This window comes from Drosophila obscura, unplaced genomic scaffold, assembly GCF_018151105.1.
Source record: "Drosophila obscura isolate BZ-5 IFL unplaced genomic scaffold, ASM1815110v1 contig_165, whole genome shotgun sequence".
Classification (NCBI taxonomy): Eukaryota; Metazoa; Arthropoda; class Insecta; order Diptera; family Drosophilidae; genus Drosophila; species Drosophila obscura.
The window spans coordinates 1,095,662-1,113,139 of NW_024542752.1; the positions used below are offsets into that span (position 1 = coordinate 1,095,662).

A 17,478-nucleotide genomic window follows, 5' to 3' on the forward strand; every position below is an offset into this window, starting at 1 on the left:
GGGAGCTTTTATCAGAAAAAGCTCTTGCCTGTCGTCAATCTAGGTGGCTTAACGCCTGGTTGCCACTCCGTGCTCTGATAAAACGAAACAACTTCGCTCTTCGCTTTGTGTACCAACAGGAATTTGCTCAGTCGCGCAGCCCAATGAGCACTCAACGCGCATCCGAGAATAGTAGAGCATCGAGAGGAAATCAATTGCACACTCGCACCGGAAGCCACGTTTTTACGCTGTTTTCACCCCTCCCATTTCGGTTTCGATTCGGTTCGGTTCGAATTTTGTTTTGTTCATGTCCCGCCACAGTTTCGGTGGGCTCCTTTAGCGCATTTCTGGCTGCCATATGGAGCCGGTGTCGGCCAATGTCAACCGCAGCAGCAGCAGCAACAGCAACAGCAGCAGTAAAAACAGGAGCCGCATCACGCACGTGTCGATGACCAAAAGTTTTGCGCCAAAACTGAGGCTGAAGGTAACCGTAGCCGTAAACGTAATAAAGTCGCTTTCCTGGTGGGTGCTTCGTGGCTTGATTTGTTGCACAGCTACACGCAATGGTGCTTAGACGATGTTTATCTTATTTATTGGCCACGCAGAGCAGAGTTCGGAGCCTCGGGCTACGCGTGGCTCTCAAAGCACGCCACCTGTTGGGCGCCAAAACTGCAAAGCTTTAGGCGCGAATTTTGAATGATAAAATCCGGAACGGAACCCCTGCCCCGTTCCCTGAAAAGCAGTGGTTAAAAAGTGTAGCCATGTAAGGATCACTTTATGTTGGGATTTTTTGTGTGTGTTTTGGGTGGCGAAAAAGAAGCGCTGTTCGAGTGGGCAATCAATCAGCGAAATGAAATCAATGGCAACGTAATTTCAACCGATTACCCCTGCGGCATCGAGTAGCCCCCGATGAGTGTCAGCAAGCGAAACAAGTGTCAGAAGCAATAACAAAGGAAGCGGGGCTGGGGAAAGCCTAATCTCTGGCCACCAAGCTGGACAGGGGCCCCTAACTTATCGGCCAACACACACGGAGATCGGTAATTAATTTTTTGGTATTTGTCGGACCGAGAACATATTGACAATGAAACGATGATCACGCACTGATAGAGATAATGACCATGCCAATGGCCCAATGGGTTTAGCCCCAAACAGAACCCCCAAATTTAAATTGTCCCACAAACAGACAGGCATGGGAGTTGGAGCTGAAGCTGGAGCGGCATAGCGTCATGCTGGCTGCGATTAACGCGTTTTGTGTGTAGAACGTGCCAAATGAGCGCAACGAGGTCCAAAAACCTGTGGTTCGCGGCAGCAGCAGCAGCAGCGGCAGCGCACCTGTCCAGCCCCCATTCAGCCAGCAGCGAATCGACTCTGCCCCCTATCTCTGTGGAAGTGTGTGAGTGAGTAGTGGGTGTGTGGGCGTTACGGTGTCGTCGCCTGCACTTTCTTTGGCAGCAGCAGAGCCGCAACGCAATAGCAGCAGCAGCAGCAGAACAAGTTCAATCACTTGACAGACTGGCAGACAGAAAAGGGGCTAGACTGATTGATACCCTTTTGGATGATTAGGATTGGGAGTATCGGCAGAGAGAATGAATGAAGAAAGGTGCTTGCTAAACACTCTAATCGATATATGTACATATATATGTACATATGTACATGTGCTTTCCATCACATAAATATTTGGAAATTTTATTTTTAGTTCCACATTTTTTTAGAATTCATGGGAGTTCCAGAGAAAATTTATTTTTCACTTAAAAAAGCTTTATTTTTTCTTCCGCTGTTAAAACTGTAGCTCCCAACTTGAAAAATAACCTCCTCAATTAATTAAATAAAGCTCCTAAATAATAAATTTCGAGAAAACTGTAACTATATAAGAGTTATCCAACACTGCCGCGTAACGTCCAATTTCAAAGGAAGAGGTGCAAGGTGCCAGCTCCTGCCTGCCCCCCAACACACGACTCCGACCCCCTGCCCATGCCATGGAGTAAAGCAACTTAACAGCAATTTAATCCACACCTTTTTGGGTGTCAGTTCGGTTCAGTTCCATTCACCCGGTGTCGCCGCTGTTGTTGCTGTTACTGTTGCTGACGACGCGCTGCCGTTGACGCTGGCGCTGGTGCTTAAAAGCTAAGGACACGCGCTCAGAACGTTCAGTTCGCCTCGAGTTTTTGCCCCGCGCGGTTTGGCGCGAACAAAAACCACCAGTCACGCACCGCACACGGACACGCACACTGGCCACAGAGCCGCCACACGGAGCCTTAGACAGCGCTAAATATTAGTTAAAAAACAAAAATAAAAACGGAACCAAACCGAACGGAACGGAGCAGAAAACAGAGAAGGGAAGGCGAGTGAAAGCCATAAAGAAAGAACAGAAACAGCGACGGAACTGAACGGACGTACCCGGCAACGGCAACGGTAACGGTAACACGCAGCAGCAGCAGCAGCAAAACGTAACAACAATATCAAACAACGGTAAACGTAACCGTAAAGCCACAACGAAAATAAAAGTAATGAAAAATACAACAAAATCTAAAACTAAACAGAAAACCACCATGAACAAAACACAATGTGAAAAAAAAAACATAAACTATTTAAAGTTAGTTACGAACAAAGGAAATCCAATTTTTTGCTATACAATGTCGCATTTCATTTAGTTTTTTAGTTGGGTTTCGAGTTTTGTGATGTTCTTTGCGCTCTTCTCCACCGCACACTCTCCTCTCTTTTTGCTTTCTGCCGTTTCGTTTTCGTTGGCGCAGTAACGGCGATCGGCAGCAGCATCCAATCCACGATCGGTGGCAGCGGCAGCATTTCGCATTTCACGTGGCGCCCAAAATATTCATGACCATCACGAGATTGATTCGATTCGATTCGAGAATCGGATTGTGGGGGCTTCTTCCTCTGGGCCAGCAGCCCACCTGCTGCGCCAACTGCTCTGCTGCTGCGCTGCCTCCGGCTCAGGCCTCAGTCTCAGGCTGGGTTAACTAGTTTCGAGTTTTGGAAATTTCGCCGCGCATTAATCTTCGATTAAATTTATACAAAATCCAGCAAACTGTTTGGTTGTGTAGCCCCCAGCCCCCACAATCACCCCCTCTCTCTCGCTCGTTCATGTTCTGTCGCGCCGCCGGCTGCGTTTGCGCGGTAACGCTCGAAACACGTTGGCCCTGATCGTCACACTCACAAAAGCAGCAACAACAGCACAACAGCAGCAGGGGAGCCAGAGGCAACAAACGCCAGCGCAACGCTGTTGTATTGGCAAAGGAGGTGGCTGGCGCACGCAGTGCATTGTGTAGGTGGTAGAAGGAGCAGAAAAGGCAGTGACATAAAGCTGGAGCACAGGAAGTGCAATTCAGAAACAGTATGCAGTGCAGTAGAGTTAGCGCACGAATGCCAGTGTAGGAGGAAAGGAAAGGAGCACAAGCAAAGCAGTTTGGCCAGATAGGAGTCCAGAAAAATTAGTCGAGTTAAGGTAAAGCCTGCCAGTTAAATGGAATTGCAGTTGAGTAAGAGAGAATCGCTGTCAGTGCATTTGAATTAAACAGCAGCGTAGTTCCATAAGACTTGCTTTTATACGGAATAGAGAAGCCGGGAGACCGAGTGAATTAGAATAACAAAAGCAAGCAGTCTTTAGGCATGGCAGATGTTTTACAAGTGATGTGTATGCCCTAAGCAGTGATATTGAGTAAGGAAGGATGCTGGCAATTCAGAGTGCAAAGAGAAAGCAGTAATGTAAGAATCGCATTTAAAAGCAGTATTAGAGTTCTTCCACTCTTCTTCACCCCCTTGATGCTGTGCCTGCTAATATTATTGCGCAACACAGACATACTGTCTGTCATACAGTGGAAACTCAATATGTGACTGGTGATCGACTGTCCGTCCGATTGTATTAGTAGTTGGCGATCTGGTTTGGGCCGGTCCGGTCTGGACTTTGCCGGTGGCGGCGGTGGTGACTATCAGCTTACATTTAATGATGGTACAGTGGAACAAGCCTAGCCTCAACGTAACTGAGTCAAAATTCAATGCCAATAAAAGAGTTATGATGGTAATGGGGAAAGGTAAACGTTGCCTGCTGTAGCATGTCAGATCATCTGCTTAGGAATATCCAAGCAGTGCATCAATGTGGTGGTGAACTGCACTGTAACGCGTTTACGAATGGACATGTGTCCACCACGGATTTAATACCCATCATATCTCATAATTGGCCATCTCCTTCTCTCACACTATCTCTCTCTTTCACTTAGTGCCATCGACGCTGATGTCGCAGTCACAGCCAGCGTCGCTGCCGTTGTGAACCGTGCGTGGAGCTACCAAGTCAAAGCCAGCGGCCGACAGCTTTCCATCAACATAATCGGAGATTACTAACCGTGAGCCGTGAAACACCACAGGCACAAAGCCATAAATCAATAGGGCTCGTACGGTCCCGTCCCGTCGGTGTATCAGCCCCCAGCAGATAAGGAGCTGGAAGCGACGCCAGAGCCGGGCAGTATTTGGCAGTGTCGCCGCCGACCGATATGTTGGCCACGCCGAGCGGCGGCGCAGCGCCCGCTAATGTTCTCGCAACCGCTCCAGCCCCCGGTCCCGTATCCGTATCCGCCGTATCGGTGCCCCCAGCAGTCGCCGCATCCCTGGCCAGTCCGGAGAAGCCCCTGAACAATGGCTACCTGCAGGCGAATGCTATGGACGAGCTAAATGCCACCGTGGTGTCGCCTCTGCTCGGCCAGCAGCAGCAGCAGCAGCAGGCTCAGTTGCAGCCACAGTTACAACATCAGCAGCAACAGCAGAACAAGCTGCCAACGGTAGTTTTCCTCAGTCCGGATGGAAGCGGTGGCGTGGGCATTGGCAGCGCCCTGCAACGGAATCCCATCTCAGGTGCAAGCATACCCCCGGCCACCGCCTGGAGCCGCACCAGCGACTGGCTGCTGAAGGAATCACAGCAGCGACGCCGCCTCCTGATCCTGGCCATCGCCTTCACCGTTTTGGGAGCTGCCATCGGTGCGCTGGCTATCTACTTTGCCAGCGTCCATCAGCGCTGCCAGCTGTATCCCCGCTCCGTGGACGCCGCCGAGTCTGCAGCAGGTGAGTGCCAGTGTGTGTGTGTGTGTGTGTTGTGTGTTGTGTGTGTGTGTGTGTGTGTGTGTGTGTGTGTGAAGTTCATTCCCATTTCCCGTTAACACTGCCGTTCCCATTCCCATTCCCACTACCGTTGCATGCAGTGCTAACTGGGAACTGGGTCAGCAGCCAATCAACAGGCATCCTGTGCCCTGTCTTCCATCTTCCATCTCTAATCTGTCCCCTGCCCCGTCAAGGTCCATTTACTGTTGTGGTAAGTGAATTTGGCGCCTGCCCCTGCTCCCCCTCCAACCCGTCAAACCATCCCATTGCTCATCCATCCATAAACCGAGTAGAAATTTCAATTTTATTGGGCGGGGGAGGAGAATTGGACCAGCAACAGGCTGAAAGAAAGGCAACCCAGCTTCGAAGTCAATGCTATTGATACCCTTCCAAATGCCTCGTTTCGATGAGAGATGGATAAAGAACTGAATGTTCTCGTAATTTGATGAATTTCCTATGGCTAGCGATCCGATGCGATGGCCATGGTGATCCGGTCCGATCTTGTGCAGTACAAATAAGTATCTGTGCGCCTTTTACTCTGTGTGTTGTGTGTGTTGCAAGCCTCTAATGAATATTAATACTACCCCCGGAAAGGGTATGTGTATAACAAGATTTTTGTAATCTCCGTCCTAACAGAAGGCCCTCTCTTGTCACTAAATGCTGTTGCTGTCCGCTCTCTCTCTGCTCTCTCCCGTTGTCTATCCATCCCATTCGCTCTGTTGGAGCGCCGCACCAGCAAGAGAAAAGGGCACGAAGCACTGCTTGCCTTGGTGCCATTTTGTGGTCCGTTATTTGCTCTCGCTCTCACTCCCACTCTCTATCTCTCGCTAACAGTGGGATCGAGCAGCGCCCTCTGGTAAGCCCTATGTTTCGCATGGTTTACCAGCCCCGTGGACCACTGTGCGGACGATGCTCTTTTCAGGCGTGGCCTGTTGTGGTCTGTGCGTGAAGTGCGATGGAGTGAGAGGCCGAGGCAGGAACAGTCAAGCAGTCGTGTTCTACATACATTCACCATTCACATAAGACATTCACAAAATACTTACGTGTAATGCGAATTCAAAGCCACTGAAATATTCAGGAGGCTCTGCTCTGTCAGCGGATAAGGAACGGTAAATGCACAGGGATGTGTTTTGAGGCGGGGTCCTAGAACATTGGTTTTCATTTTACTAAATGAGATAAAAAGCGAACACACACACACAGAGAAAAGCAATCATTCGGCACTTGCCCTTGGCCCTGGCCAGAGGATGTACTATGAATTTTTGAACGGTCGCTCCAATCGATCTCGTCCCGTTGCTGCTTCTCTTCTCTTCTCTTCACTGCTACTGCTTCTTCTTTGTGTCTCTCCTTCGTTTTAACCGTTAGCTTAATTGAATGTGCACACATTCACTCCCAACGGCATTTTTAATGCGTGCGCGTGTTACCGTTATAAAAACGTGTTTTTTTGTAATATTTTGCGCCAAAAATTCATTCATCGATAGCGCGCGTTCCCGTTACCGGATGCCACAGGTTGTGGGAAGGATGGGAAGGTATGAGTGGTATGAGGGTTTACCATCAAAGCCTATTTCTAACGATTCTCCGCATATGATGCGTCGCCGCCGTTTATACCGTTATAGCCCACGTAAAAATATCTCTCCTCTCTCGGTCTCTCTCTATAAATATCGAACATCATCATCATCAGCAGCATCGCCGTAGCATCATCCCCCATCTTTCGGTAGGCCCCCTGGCCTTGACTATGATACACCCCCGAATACTCTCTCCCACCCCATTTCCCACTCCTGTCTGCTCCATTGATTCACCCCGTAATTTCTTCGGAAATTTTCAAGTGGACTCTGAATTTAATAGGTGGAAGGAAAGAGGAAACGTTTTGAAAAATAAAATTGCTTTAATGTTTATAGAATATGAAAACGGCGGAAAAAAGGGACACTCACTCGATTGATGATTACATACTTACTTATATGTACATTATGTACATACATATGTGCGTAGATGGGTCATATTCCAGTCAGATCTTATAATAGCTTCCAGACCGACAATCTATCATAATAGATTAAATTTGTATTTGATCGATTATGATCTTAATTTTCAAATCCTTTTCGATGCAACTTAACAGATAAAATAACTTGACCAAATCTTTGCGCAAGACGCTACCCCAAGGGTACTGCGTTCTGTCTAGTCTTATAACTATTTTATTTTGGTTATAGCTTAAAGGGTCTCAGGTTCCATTTCGGTTTCAGTGGGACATTCACCTCGAACTGTGGGTCTCAAACGTGCCACATGCCATTTAAATCTATTAACGCCATGGCAAATGTTATTAGCTGTCCATTCGGTCGGGGGAATCGTTTTAATTAATAACTAATGCCGCCATCCAGATACCACCACCACAACCAATACCACCCTCTATGCTGTTTGCCTAGATGTCACTTTTTATTGACAGCCTCGACAAGGACATCAGCATGCAACATGTGTCCAAGTTGGAATCGATGTGAGTGGTATTTGAGAGTGGGGTGGGTGATGGTTGGTGCTGGTTGGTAGAACAACATTTCGTTATTTTAATTTAATAAAGCCCGCGACTTGACGGACGACAAGGAGAAGGAGCTGCCACTGTAGCAAAGATTGTGCTCTGCCTGTCTTGTGGTCGCTTATTATATTTTTTTCTTTCGTATTTCTCATAATGAAAAATTCAAATTCAATTTACTTGAGTGGTTTTCGAATCGCACTCCCCGGACTCTGTTTTTTAGTACTACACGTACTCGTATACCTTTTCGAATGCTACAAGAAATCTTTTCTCTCTGTAATTGCAGGCAATGCCAGATGGGGCCTGGGCAAGGCCCACGAGGAGCAGGACAACATTTGCATGACTCAGGAATGCGTGCGAACAGGTATGCTACGCGGGTATTATTGGACATGCTTCGAGTAACCTCTTAAAAGGGGGTACACCTGCAGCATTGTCTGAGGGATCCAGTGGGAAGTGGGAGAATGTCAGTCCAAGTGCATGCCAAAGGACACGGAGGGTCACGAGGCACAGGATTGATTGGACTGATTGGAGGAAGGACAGTGAAAAGGGTGCCAGGGATTTGCACGAAATGTTTGCAATTTATTTATACATCAATTATTTATTTGCCATTAAGATAGTTTAGTCCTTTCCCCAAGCATTGATTATAGCCGAACGAACGAAACCCTTTGCCGATGTGAAGTTGGTCATCTGCTAGGCGGTTGGTGGAGCGGGCAGGGGCGGGGGCCTATTAGTGTTCAATTTATATTCAAACAACTCCAACTTCTGCGGTTTTAAGTATCGAAATTCAATGTAGCAAAAAGCTACTGCCATATTTATTGCCTATATCCATTCCAAGACAATTACCAAAGGGTGCAATCAGCAGAGCATAACGGAATGGTAACGGTACTTGTACCCCTATCCGTAGCCGTACCTTTACCAGTGCGGTATCCAATTAGCGTTGCGGTTTCTGGGCCTTTTTTGTCATCATTGACGGTTCCACCTGTGTTTGCCTACTTTTTGGGGCAGACAAAGGAAGTACAGTGATTGGGGGACAGATAGGATGGGCCAAATCCACCAGTTGGGATTTACCATATTCTAAGTGGAAACCTTTGCCCAACATGCCCCAGAGAATGCAAAAACCAAATGCATGTCGTGTGTGCAATTCTTCAATCCTTTCGGTTAAATTTTAAGAAGAATTTCTAACAAAATCGGGCTTTCCCTCTCTTCTTTTCAAGTGCAAGAATAATAAGGCCCCAAGCCGTTGATTTGCGGATGGGTCTGGTCCTCCCTTAATCCCACTCACAAACCACAGGGCAAGTCCCACTCTCAGTTTCAATCGCAACTATTGTCAGACCGAGAAACTTTACCGTCTACGCGGGAAACTTTAGACCACAGCCGCCGCAATGCAATTTGGGGGGCCATCGAATAGAAAGGAAAAAGGTGTAGGGTTGTGGGTGTGGGTGTGTATGGGTGTGGGCTTATCGCTTATCATAAAACTTTTTGGCCAATGATTTGTTGTGCAAGTTTTCCGCCAAACACGGTTTGCTATCAGCACAGGCGACAGGTGAATGAGATCAAGGTGAATTATGGCCCGAATGGGTGAGAGCGCAGGGTGGCAGGGAAACCCGCAATTAAATGCCACAGCTGAACTCTTTCCCAAGATACGATGTGGTGTCTGACACGTGTGATTTACCACCATCCAATAGCGGCTTCCCTGCTCTCGGCCATGGACATGACGGCCGATCCCTGCGAGGACTTTTTCCAGTATGCATGCGGCACCTGGAACAAGGTACATCCCATACCCGAAGATCGTAGCTCCATCAGCACATTTGAGGTGAGTGATGAGAGGGAACCAAACTGGGATCGGGAGTGTAGTATCTGTTACGTGTGTCGATCCTCAACAGGTACTCTCCGACCAGCAGCAGGTGATCCTGCGGGGTGTGCTCGAGGAGCCAATCGACGAGCGCGATAACCAGGCCACCATCAAGGCCAAGACCTTCTTTAAGAGCTGCATGGACATTCGTGAGTGGCCAAAAGGGAGAGGCTGTTACCAAATAAATATATACAAATATTTTTCCCCCCACAGCTCAGATAAGAAAGATCGGCTCGGGGCGGCTCAAGCAGGTGCTGAAGGCTCTCGGCGGATGGCCGGTGATCGAGCGTAATTGGCAGCCACCGGCCGATCTTTCGGTGGAGAAACTGATGGGCCATCTGCGGCTGAACTACAGCGAACCGGTGCTGATTGAGCTGTATGTGGGGGCGGATGACAAGAACAGTTCGGTGAACATTCTGCAGATGGATCAGCTGCAGTATGCTCTGCCCTCGCGGGACTACTACCTGAAGGAGAGCAGCGCCAATGACCGGAAGGCCTATCATCGCTACATGACGCAGGTGTCGGTGCTGCTGGGTGCCAATCCGGCCACAGCCGCTGCCGAACTGGAACAGGTGGTGCTGTTCGAGACGCAGCTGGTGAATGTCTCGCTGGCCGAGGCGGATCGGCATGACACGAGCGCCGTATACCGGAAGATGACGCTGCCGGAGCTGCAGCAACTGGTGCCGGAGGTCAAGTGGGAGGAGTACCTCCAGACGGCCCTGGGGCCGGGCATTCCCCTGCAGGCGGACGAGCCGCTGGTCACCTACGGCCTGCGCTATCTCACCGATATGGGCAAGATATTGCGGCGCACCGACCGCCGCGTTGTCCACAACTATATGCTGTGGCGCCTGGTCATGTCGCTGATGACCCACATGATCGACGAGTATCAGCGGGAGCGGGTGGAGTTCCGCAAGATCCTCATGGGCATTCAGTCGGAGCGGACGCGCTGGTCTCAATGCGTCGAGTGGACCAACAAGAAGCTTGGCGTGGCCGTCGGTGCCCTCTTCATACGCGACAACTTTAACCAGGAGAGCAAGGAGGTGGCCCTCGAGATGATACACACCATCCGGGTGGCATTCAACGAGCTGCTGGCCGAGAACGACTGGATGGACGACGAGACGCGTGCGGTGGCCAAGGAGAAGGCTGACTCTATGAACGAGAGGATTGGCTATCCCGAGGTCCTCACCAATGCCACCGAACTGGAGCAGGAGTATGTGAATGTGAGTGTTGAAGCCGAGCCAGAAAGGAACCCATATAACAGATCCTTATATCCCCTTGCTTCTCCCCCTCCAGCTGACTGTTGTGCCGGACAATTTCATTGACAACGTGCTGAGCATCTTGCAGTGGGAGTCGGAGAAGGTGCTGCATCTGCTGCGCCAACCGGTGGACAAAGAGAAGTGGACCACAGAGCCGGCGGTAGTGAATGCTTTCTACAATCCCAACAAGAACGATATAGGTGGGTGCTGTGCTGCTGTTTCCCTCTCCGATTCGCCACTATATTTATTTCCCTTCCTCAGTATTTCCGGCGGGCATTCTGCAGCCTTTGTTCTACAGTCAGCACTTCCCCAAGTCGCTCAACTATGGTGGCATTGGCGTGGTGATTGGGCACGAGATCACCCACGGATTCGATGACAAGGGGCGGCAGTTCGACAAGGAGGGCAACATGATGCAGTGGTGGAACAATGCCACCATCGAGGCATTCCGCGAGCGCACCCAGTGCGTCATCGATCAATATTCGCGCTACAAGATCAACGAGGTGGACATGTTCATGGACGGTCGGATGACGCAGGGCGAGAACATTGCCGACAACGGCGGCCTCAAGCAGGCCTTCAGGGTAGGTCCTCCTCTCCTCTCTCTCTCTATCTCTCCCCCGATCTGATCTGATCTTGCTTTTTCCGCTTTTCAGGCCTACAAGAAATGGGAGAAGCTGCATGGTCGCGAGCTGCAGCTGCCCGGCCTCAATATGACCCACGATCAGCTTTTCTTTCTCAACTATGCCCAGATATGGTGCGGCTCGATGCGGCCGGAGGATGCACTGACCAAGATCCGCTCCTCCGTCCATTCGCCGGGCTTTGTTCGTGTCCTGGGGCCGCTCTCGAATTCGCGCGACTTTGCACACGCCTACAGCTGCCCCTTGGGTTGCAACATGAATCCCGAGGAGAAGTGCAGCGTCTGGTAGATACACACACACAGAAGGGAACGTTGATGTTTTTTTTTTATATATTTATATCTCATACTAAATATAGTACGAGTAGATACCATATACAATTAATACAGTACGCTAGACGACGGAACACCACGGAGGATGGACCACATCTGATTCGTATCTCTATTGTGTTTTTATTTATATATATTTTTTTTTATCTCGATCTGTGCTCTTTTTGCTGTATTTTTTGTTGTTGTTGTTATAGCAGTTATTATGTAATGTAATGTAATGTAATGCGTAGTAACGATGATCCATGTATACCCTGCACATACATATGTATATGCACAGAGCCCACAAGCCGCACTTCCCACAACACACATCAAGCCCGACAACCACGCCCACACCCACACACCCACACCCACACCCACCCGAAGAGCGTCCGAAGAAAACGGATTATATTATATTCGTGAATAAAGAAAACAAAAAAAAAAGTACGGTAATCGCAAAATCATAACCCAAGGGATGGATTTCTGAACATACGACTCGACAGGATCCATTAACTCCTTTGCTTAGAGGACCTTATCTTCCTATACTTCCTTCGATAATTATTCTGGCACAACCAAAACTAGCCGATGCCCAAGAATGCAAAAAACAAAACAAAATAAATGTTGTGTGCATGACTGCCTGATTAAGGGTTGTATTTTTGTTGAGCGTCGATTAATTACTCGCTTGTCAAGTCCATCGAAGGGTCTTGGCTTTATTTGAACTTCAGTACTGCCTATCATTGGTATATAATTCCACGAAACGTTATTCTGATGCGTAGCACCCGCCGTATTTTTCCATGACATGGGCCATGACTTGCTGAATGAATGGAATAATTTAGCATTCAATAGCAGGCCTACGAGTATGGAAACGATACTCGTATATGACTAATGTTAGGGGGCGCTTTTCGATATGTTTGAGCAGTTTATTCTGACAGCAATATCCATTTATCTATTCGTCACAGACTTACGGTACTAGGCATACATACATATCTGTCATATTGATAATTTATGATGGATGTATGTACTATGTAAACAACATTTATTTACTTCTTACTTCGAACTAGTTCTATACTTGGTATGTATGTTGTGTATAGGATGTGTATAATTTCATTCTAAAGCTATATACATATACAAACACATATATTGTGTGTGTCCCAGGCTAAACCCGAGGCTGAGAACCAAACTTATCATTGTCCGTCCGGATTGTATATATCATCGTATTATTATAGTATATATAGTATCTATGTATGATGCTCCGTACCTATATACATATAGTAGGTATGTATATATAAAAAAAAGCCGCCTAGCAAAACAAAGTTCATATAAAACGATACACCAAATACACATAAATATACACATACATATATATAGATTGTATCTACTAAAACAGTTAACATCAAGAAGGAGATGGAAGAGGTTGCTCCTGATGCACCCTCCTCCTGGTAGCACTAGAGTTTCATAGGTTTCAACTGGAAGCTACATCAATACTGTCCTATAACTACACACACATATATTCCACTGGTATATTCCAATATCTTCTGCCTGGATTTTGGATATTTGGAATTATCACACATGCTTATTCTCTAACTGTATAGCGATGCTTTCTTTAGGTACATGGCGCTCACCCTGGCGCCTCAGTTCCCGCTAGGTGCGCAATGATGCCCTCGAGCCCGTGCCTCTGCGACGACCAGCACGCGACCAGCTTTGCTCGTCGGCATTGGCAAAGATTAGATAGATAAAGTTTCCGCCAATATTGAGAGCTGCGGCCAGCCAGAAGACAATGTGCCATTGGGAGAGGGTCTCGCGGTGATTGATGATCAGCCCGATTACATAGGGAGCCAAGAAGCCGCAGATGTTGGCCGCCGAATTGGTGATGCCGTACATGGTGCCCGCGTAGCGTGGACTCAGTGCAATGTGGTTCATCTGATTGCCGGCGTAGACGGCGCCGCCGAAGGAGCCGACGCCCGCCAGCATGAAGGTGACCCATACCCAGTCGCAGCCCACGTAAATGATGCCGATCAGGCCCAGTGAGGGCACGACGGAGGCCACCGTGTTCCACAGCTTGTAGGAGTTGATCAGCGAAATGTAGCGCCTGGCCAGCATCCAGTCGGCCAGGGCGGAGCAGGCGATGCCCACAAACCATGCCGTGAGGTAGGGCACAGCGTTCAGCAGGGCATTCGACTGGATGTCGAAGTGCAGGATGTTGCTCATGTAGGTGGGCAGCTCCGTCAGCTGCGTGTAGAAGGCCCAGGCCTGGCCGCACTGCGTCAGCAAGATGGCCCACAGCGGCACCGAGGTGAGCAGAGAGCGCCAGGGTATGCTGTCATCCTCTCCATGTCGCAGTCGAACGCCTTCCCCATCCTCTTCGCCGCCGCCCTCCTCCTCCCCATCCTCCTCATCATGCTGGCTGATCAGAGACTGAGTGCGAAGGCTCCTCTCGATGTATTCCCGCTCCTTGAGGGAGATGCGCGGATGTAGGCTGGGCCTGTCGTACACCAGATACATCCAGCAGCCGAACCACAGGATGCCCAGAAGCCCAAAGATGTAGAAGGCCGAGGGCCAGCCGCCTAGGAAGTCTAGCGAGCAGAGCCATCCGGCCAGGGGCATGGAGATCACGGTGCCGATGTTGGAGCCAGCATAGACAATTGCCGCGAATTTGTTGCGCTCCAACGGCGGTATCCAGTGGGCCAGCATCGCGTGCATGGCCGGATATGTGACGCCCTCGCCCATGCCCTCAAGTATGCGCACCAGGATAAGCAGCGGCAGGTCCCAGCGCGCCGCCAGCGGCGTGAGGAGCGTGAAGATGGCCGTGACCAGCACGCCGTATCCGTATATCAGTTTTCCGCCAATTAGCTCGGCCATGCGTCCGCCGGGAACTTGGGTGAGCACGTAGCCGTAGAAGAAGCTGCCCAGCACCAGGCCCTGGGTGGCCTCGTCCCAGACGAACTCGCCCTCGGGCATCCGGTGGCCGCTGTCGTTGCGCCCCGGCTCCGGCATGGGGCACGTGTCATCGTCCACCACAGAGCCGTTACTGTGAGGAATGGCCGTCTGGTTGACCATGGCCACAATGGCCACCGACAGGTTCACCCGCATGGCATAGACCACGGCGAAGCCCAGGAATCCCATCAGGCCGAAAATGTTGCGTGTCTTAAGGCCGCAGCCGTCGCTGCCCTCGGCTGTACAGCGAATGGTTGGTGAGGGGAATGGGGTGGGAACATTGGTTAGAGCATTTTATCTAGTACCAGGCCTTATCTACTTACCCCCCGCTGCGGCCGCACCACCAACGCCACCGCCACCGCCGACGCCCCTAATGAGCGGCCTGTCGCCCGCGCAGAACGCCTCCTGCTCGTCATCCGCATCATCATCGTCGTCATCGTCGTCGAGGGAAGAGGAGGAGTGGTGCCGCCTATTGGCAGCATCATCCGCGTCCCCGTAGTAGCAAGAAGCGTCCCGCGTCTCGTCCGTCCACTTGTGCGGTGGCATCGTCGTGGCAAATTGTTGTCTTCGATGTTTCTGTTTCTCTCCGGGCTGCTGCTGCTGCTGATGCTACTACTGCTTACTGCTTACCCTTCTGCTGCTGTTTTTGCTGTCCCGTTGGTGACTGATGTTTCGGCTGCTCAGTTTTGACGCTTGTGCAATTGCCAGCTCATTTTCTCTTTCTTATTGTTTTATTTTTGCGGAAGAACGCGAATTGAATTAGAGGCGGAGCGGTGTGGACTGGAGTGGAGGCCAACAGCACTGCGAGCAGACAGAGACCTTCGTCAACAGCTGGAGCGGCAGCAACAGCAAAAGCAAAACCCAAACAAAAAGTGGCCACAAATGGTCGAGCGAGCAATCGAAGCAGTCTCATCAAACCCATGAAGCAGTCGCTCGCCTCGCTCTCTCTTCTAATGCCACTCTCTCTCTAACTCGCTCCGACGCTCTCTCCTTCGCTTCGCTTCGCTCTGCTCTTTGAGAGCGTACGGTACGTACTCCGCGGGCAGTGTGTGAAAGTAGAGCAGCAGCAACAGCACTACGTCACCCAGAGTTGGTGTAAGAAAGGGCAAGAAAGAGAGAGGTTGCAAACGGCGCACTTTAAATTGTGTTGTAAAGTACAATATCTTTGTTTAGTTACAGTTTATGTACTTCCCCTCTCACTCACTGGCTCACGCGCGCGCACCCACACACACACAATTGCAATGGTGTGATGATATTGTGTATTTACTTGCACTGGAATATACAATAAACCGATTTGAAATATTTAAATAAAGATAGCCGAAACAAAGGGGAAATTTTCGAGCAAATCAAACAGAGAGAATAACCCTCTGCCCTGCCTTAACGACAACCGAAACAGGGGTGAGAAACGATTATGATTTAGTGGTACATACATAAACATGTACAGATACAATGCACATACTTATGTACAGCTGTACATTCACTGCGTTTCCTTGATTTAGACAGATACTACGCATGCCCAGGGAATGGCCTGTTGCATGCCTCTTCCATGTGAGGTATCCCTGACCTGACATACGATTCTTTCCACAGATGGCAAAGGTTCGGTTCGGCTCGGTTGGGTCATGCAACGCGTGTATTGAACAATTATAAGTACAAAAAACAGTTACAAAAGGGGTAAATATGTATGGCATGATTGATCAAGCACCTTGTTGAATAGGAATCCCAGTCCAATTCCAACTCCAGATCAAAATTAGTTGGCGAACATGGTTCCCACCGGGAAGACGACGATCCGGCGCTTAAAGTTCACTGTCAGCGTCTCGTAGTGATAGCCCTTGAACAGGCAAACATCGTTTTGATTGGCCTCGAACGCCGATCGGATGGGACTTAGGTCCGGGTTGAAGCAGTTGATCGTGAAGGTGTCGACGGCCAGGTGGCCGAGCACTTCGTATGCACAGGCCAGCTTCTCGTTCCAGATGCTGACCCTGGCGTAGGGCACCGACTCCTTCAAATTCACCAGCGTGGCCTCGCGCGCAGTGCGGAAGGTTTGCAGGGTAATGGCGCCAGTGGGGCCCGGCTGCCCCAGATAGCTGCTTACAAAGTCAGACACCAGCAGGGGCGATGCATCGGCTGGGACATCTCCCTCAGCTTTGATCACATTGGCCTTGAGCAGCTCGATCTGGGCCAGGGTGCGCACGTAGCTGGGATGTCCGGCCACCTGTGGCTCCAGTCGCTTGAGGTTCTGGGCCACCAGGCCCACAAACTGATCCCGAACGCTTTCCTGCAGCAGCACCGTGGCCACGGCTCCCTCCGCGAACGGGTTTTGCAGCGAGTCGAGCAGGTGCTGCCGGGCCGAGTGCAGATCGCCGTCCTCGAACACGATCATCAGCTGGGGGGACCGCCACGCAGAAGCCACGCTTCCCGAAATCTTCAATTTAAAAGGTTGAGTGTCAAGGTTATGTCCGGTTTATGGAAGTAGGGGCGTGGGTCCAAATTACCTTCGCCTCGGACGCCGGCGTCTGCTGCAGCTTGTTGACCATGTCGCTGGTGATCGCTGGCTGGAGTGGGCTGAGTACTTTTTTCACCGGCACGGACTTGTTGGCCATTCCTTGCTCTGTTCACCGATTTTCACAAAGAAATTGAAACCGTATCAAGGCGTCGTCTGATCGCGTTATCAGCAGCTCGCACACGCATACACGCATACACGCACACACGCAGAGAACATAAACACATGCACGCACTCAGCTGGAGAGCTTCGCCCCACGCGTAGGGCGGTGCGGTGAATACCCCCAACGTTGGCAACATGATACAAATTGATCGAAACACACAAATTAAAGCAGTTTGCTATTTTGAAGACAAAACAAACATTTGAATATCCTACAGAACATTCTGCAAACGTTTTGCA

General features: G+C 49.9%; 3 protein-coding genes across 6 annotated transcripts; 1 reads left to right on the top strand and 2 right to left on the bottom strand.

Moving 5' to 3' along the window:
• Positions 1-129: 129 nt before the first annotated feature.
• Positions 130-11,970, top strand: LOC111077453 (neprilysin-1). 4 transcript variants are annotated; one of them, XM_022371736.2, is made up of 9 exons: positions 130-463; positions 4,215-5,049; positions 7,887-7,964; positions 9,286-9,413; positions 9,484-9,601; positions 9,666-10,672; positions 10,746-10,908; positions 10,970-11,286; positions 11,359-11,970. In XM_022371736.2, the coding sequence occupies exons 2-9, from the start codon at positions 4,485-4,487 to the stop codon at positions 11,629-11,631; spliced, it is 2,649 nt and encodes an 882-aa protein (XP_022227428.2). In that variant the 5' UTR covers positions 130-463; positions 4,215-4,484; the 3' UTR covers positions 11,632-11,970. The 4 variants fall into 4 exon arrangements, with proteins under 4 accessions (XP_022227428.2, XP_022227425.2, XP_022227426.2 ...); XM_022371733.2 differs by lacking the exon at positions 130-463 and adding an exon at positions 2,411-2,483; XM_022371734.2 differs by lacking the exon at positions 130-463 and adding an exon at positions 3,178-3,262.
• Positions 11,971-12,663: 693 nt separating this feature from the next.
• LOC111077455 (putative inorganic phosphate cotransporter) lies at positions 12,664-16,186 on the bottom strand. The gene is made up of 3 exons (XM_022371737.2): positions 16,039-16,186; positions 14,903-15,654; positions 12,664-14,818 (listed from the first exon to the last, which is right to left on the bottom strand). Exons 2-3 carry the CDS (start codon positions 15,123-15,125, stop codon positions 13,287-13,289), a joined length of 1,755 nt encoding a protein of 584 aa, XP_022227429.2. The 5' UTR covers positions 15,126-15,654; positions 16,039-16,186; the 3' UTR covers positions 12,664-13,286.
• Position 16,187: 1 nt separating this feature from the next.
• On the bottom strand, positions 16,188-17,257 carry LOC111077456. Its single transcript, XM_022371738.2, has 2 exons — positions 17,072-17,257; positions 16,188-17,001 (listed from the first exon to the last, which is right to left on the bottom strand). The coding sequence occupies exons 1-2, from the start codon at positions 17,177-17,179 to the stop codon at positions 16,327-16,329; spliced, it is 783 nt and encodes a 260-aa protein (XP_022227430.2). The 5' UTR covers positions 17,180-17,257; the 3' UTR covers positions 16,188-16,326.
• Positions 17,258-17,478: the final 221 nt, after the last annotated feature.

Coding starts and splice junctions, on each gene's coding strand:
- LOC111077455 (XM_022371737.2), bottom strand. CDS start 15,125: ATGCCACCGCACAAGTGGACGGACGAGACGCGGGACGCTTCTTGCTAC. Junction 14,819..14,902: donor TGGTGCGGCCGCAGCGGGGG/GTAAGTAGATAA, acceptor TTCGCTGTACAG/CCGAGGGCAGCGACGGCTGC.
- LOC111077453 (XM_022371736.2), top strand. CDS start 4,485: ATGTTGGCCACGCCGAGCGGCGGCGCAGCGCCCGCTAATGTTCTCGCA. Junction 7,965..9,285: donor TCAGGAATGCGTGCGAACAG/GTATGCTACGCG, acceptor ACCATCCAATAG/CGGCTTCCCTGCTCTCGGCC. Junction 9,602..9,665: donor TAAGAGCTGCATGGACATTC/GTGAGTGGCCAA, acceptor TTCCCCCCACAG/CTCAGATAAGAAAGATCGGC.
- LOC111077456 (XM_022371738.2), bottom strand. CDS start 17,179: ATGGCCAACAAGTCCGTGCCGGTGAAAAAAGTACTCAGCCCACTCCAG. Junction 17,002..17,071: donor CGCCGGCGTCCGAGGCGAAG/GTAATTTGGACC, acceptor TTTAAATTGAAG/ATTTCGGGAAGCGTGGCTTC.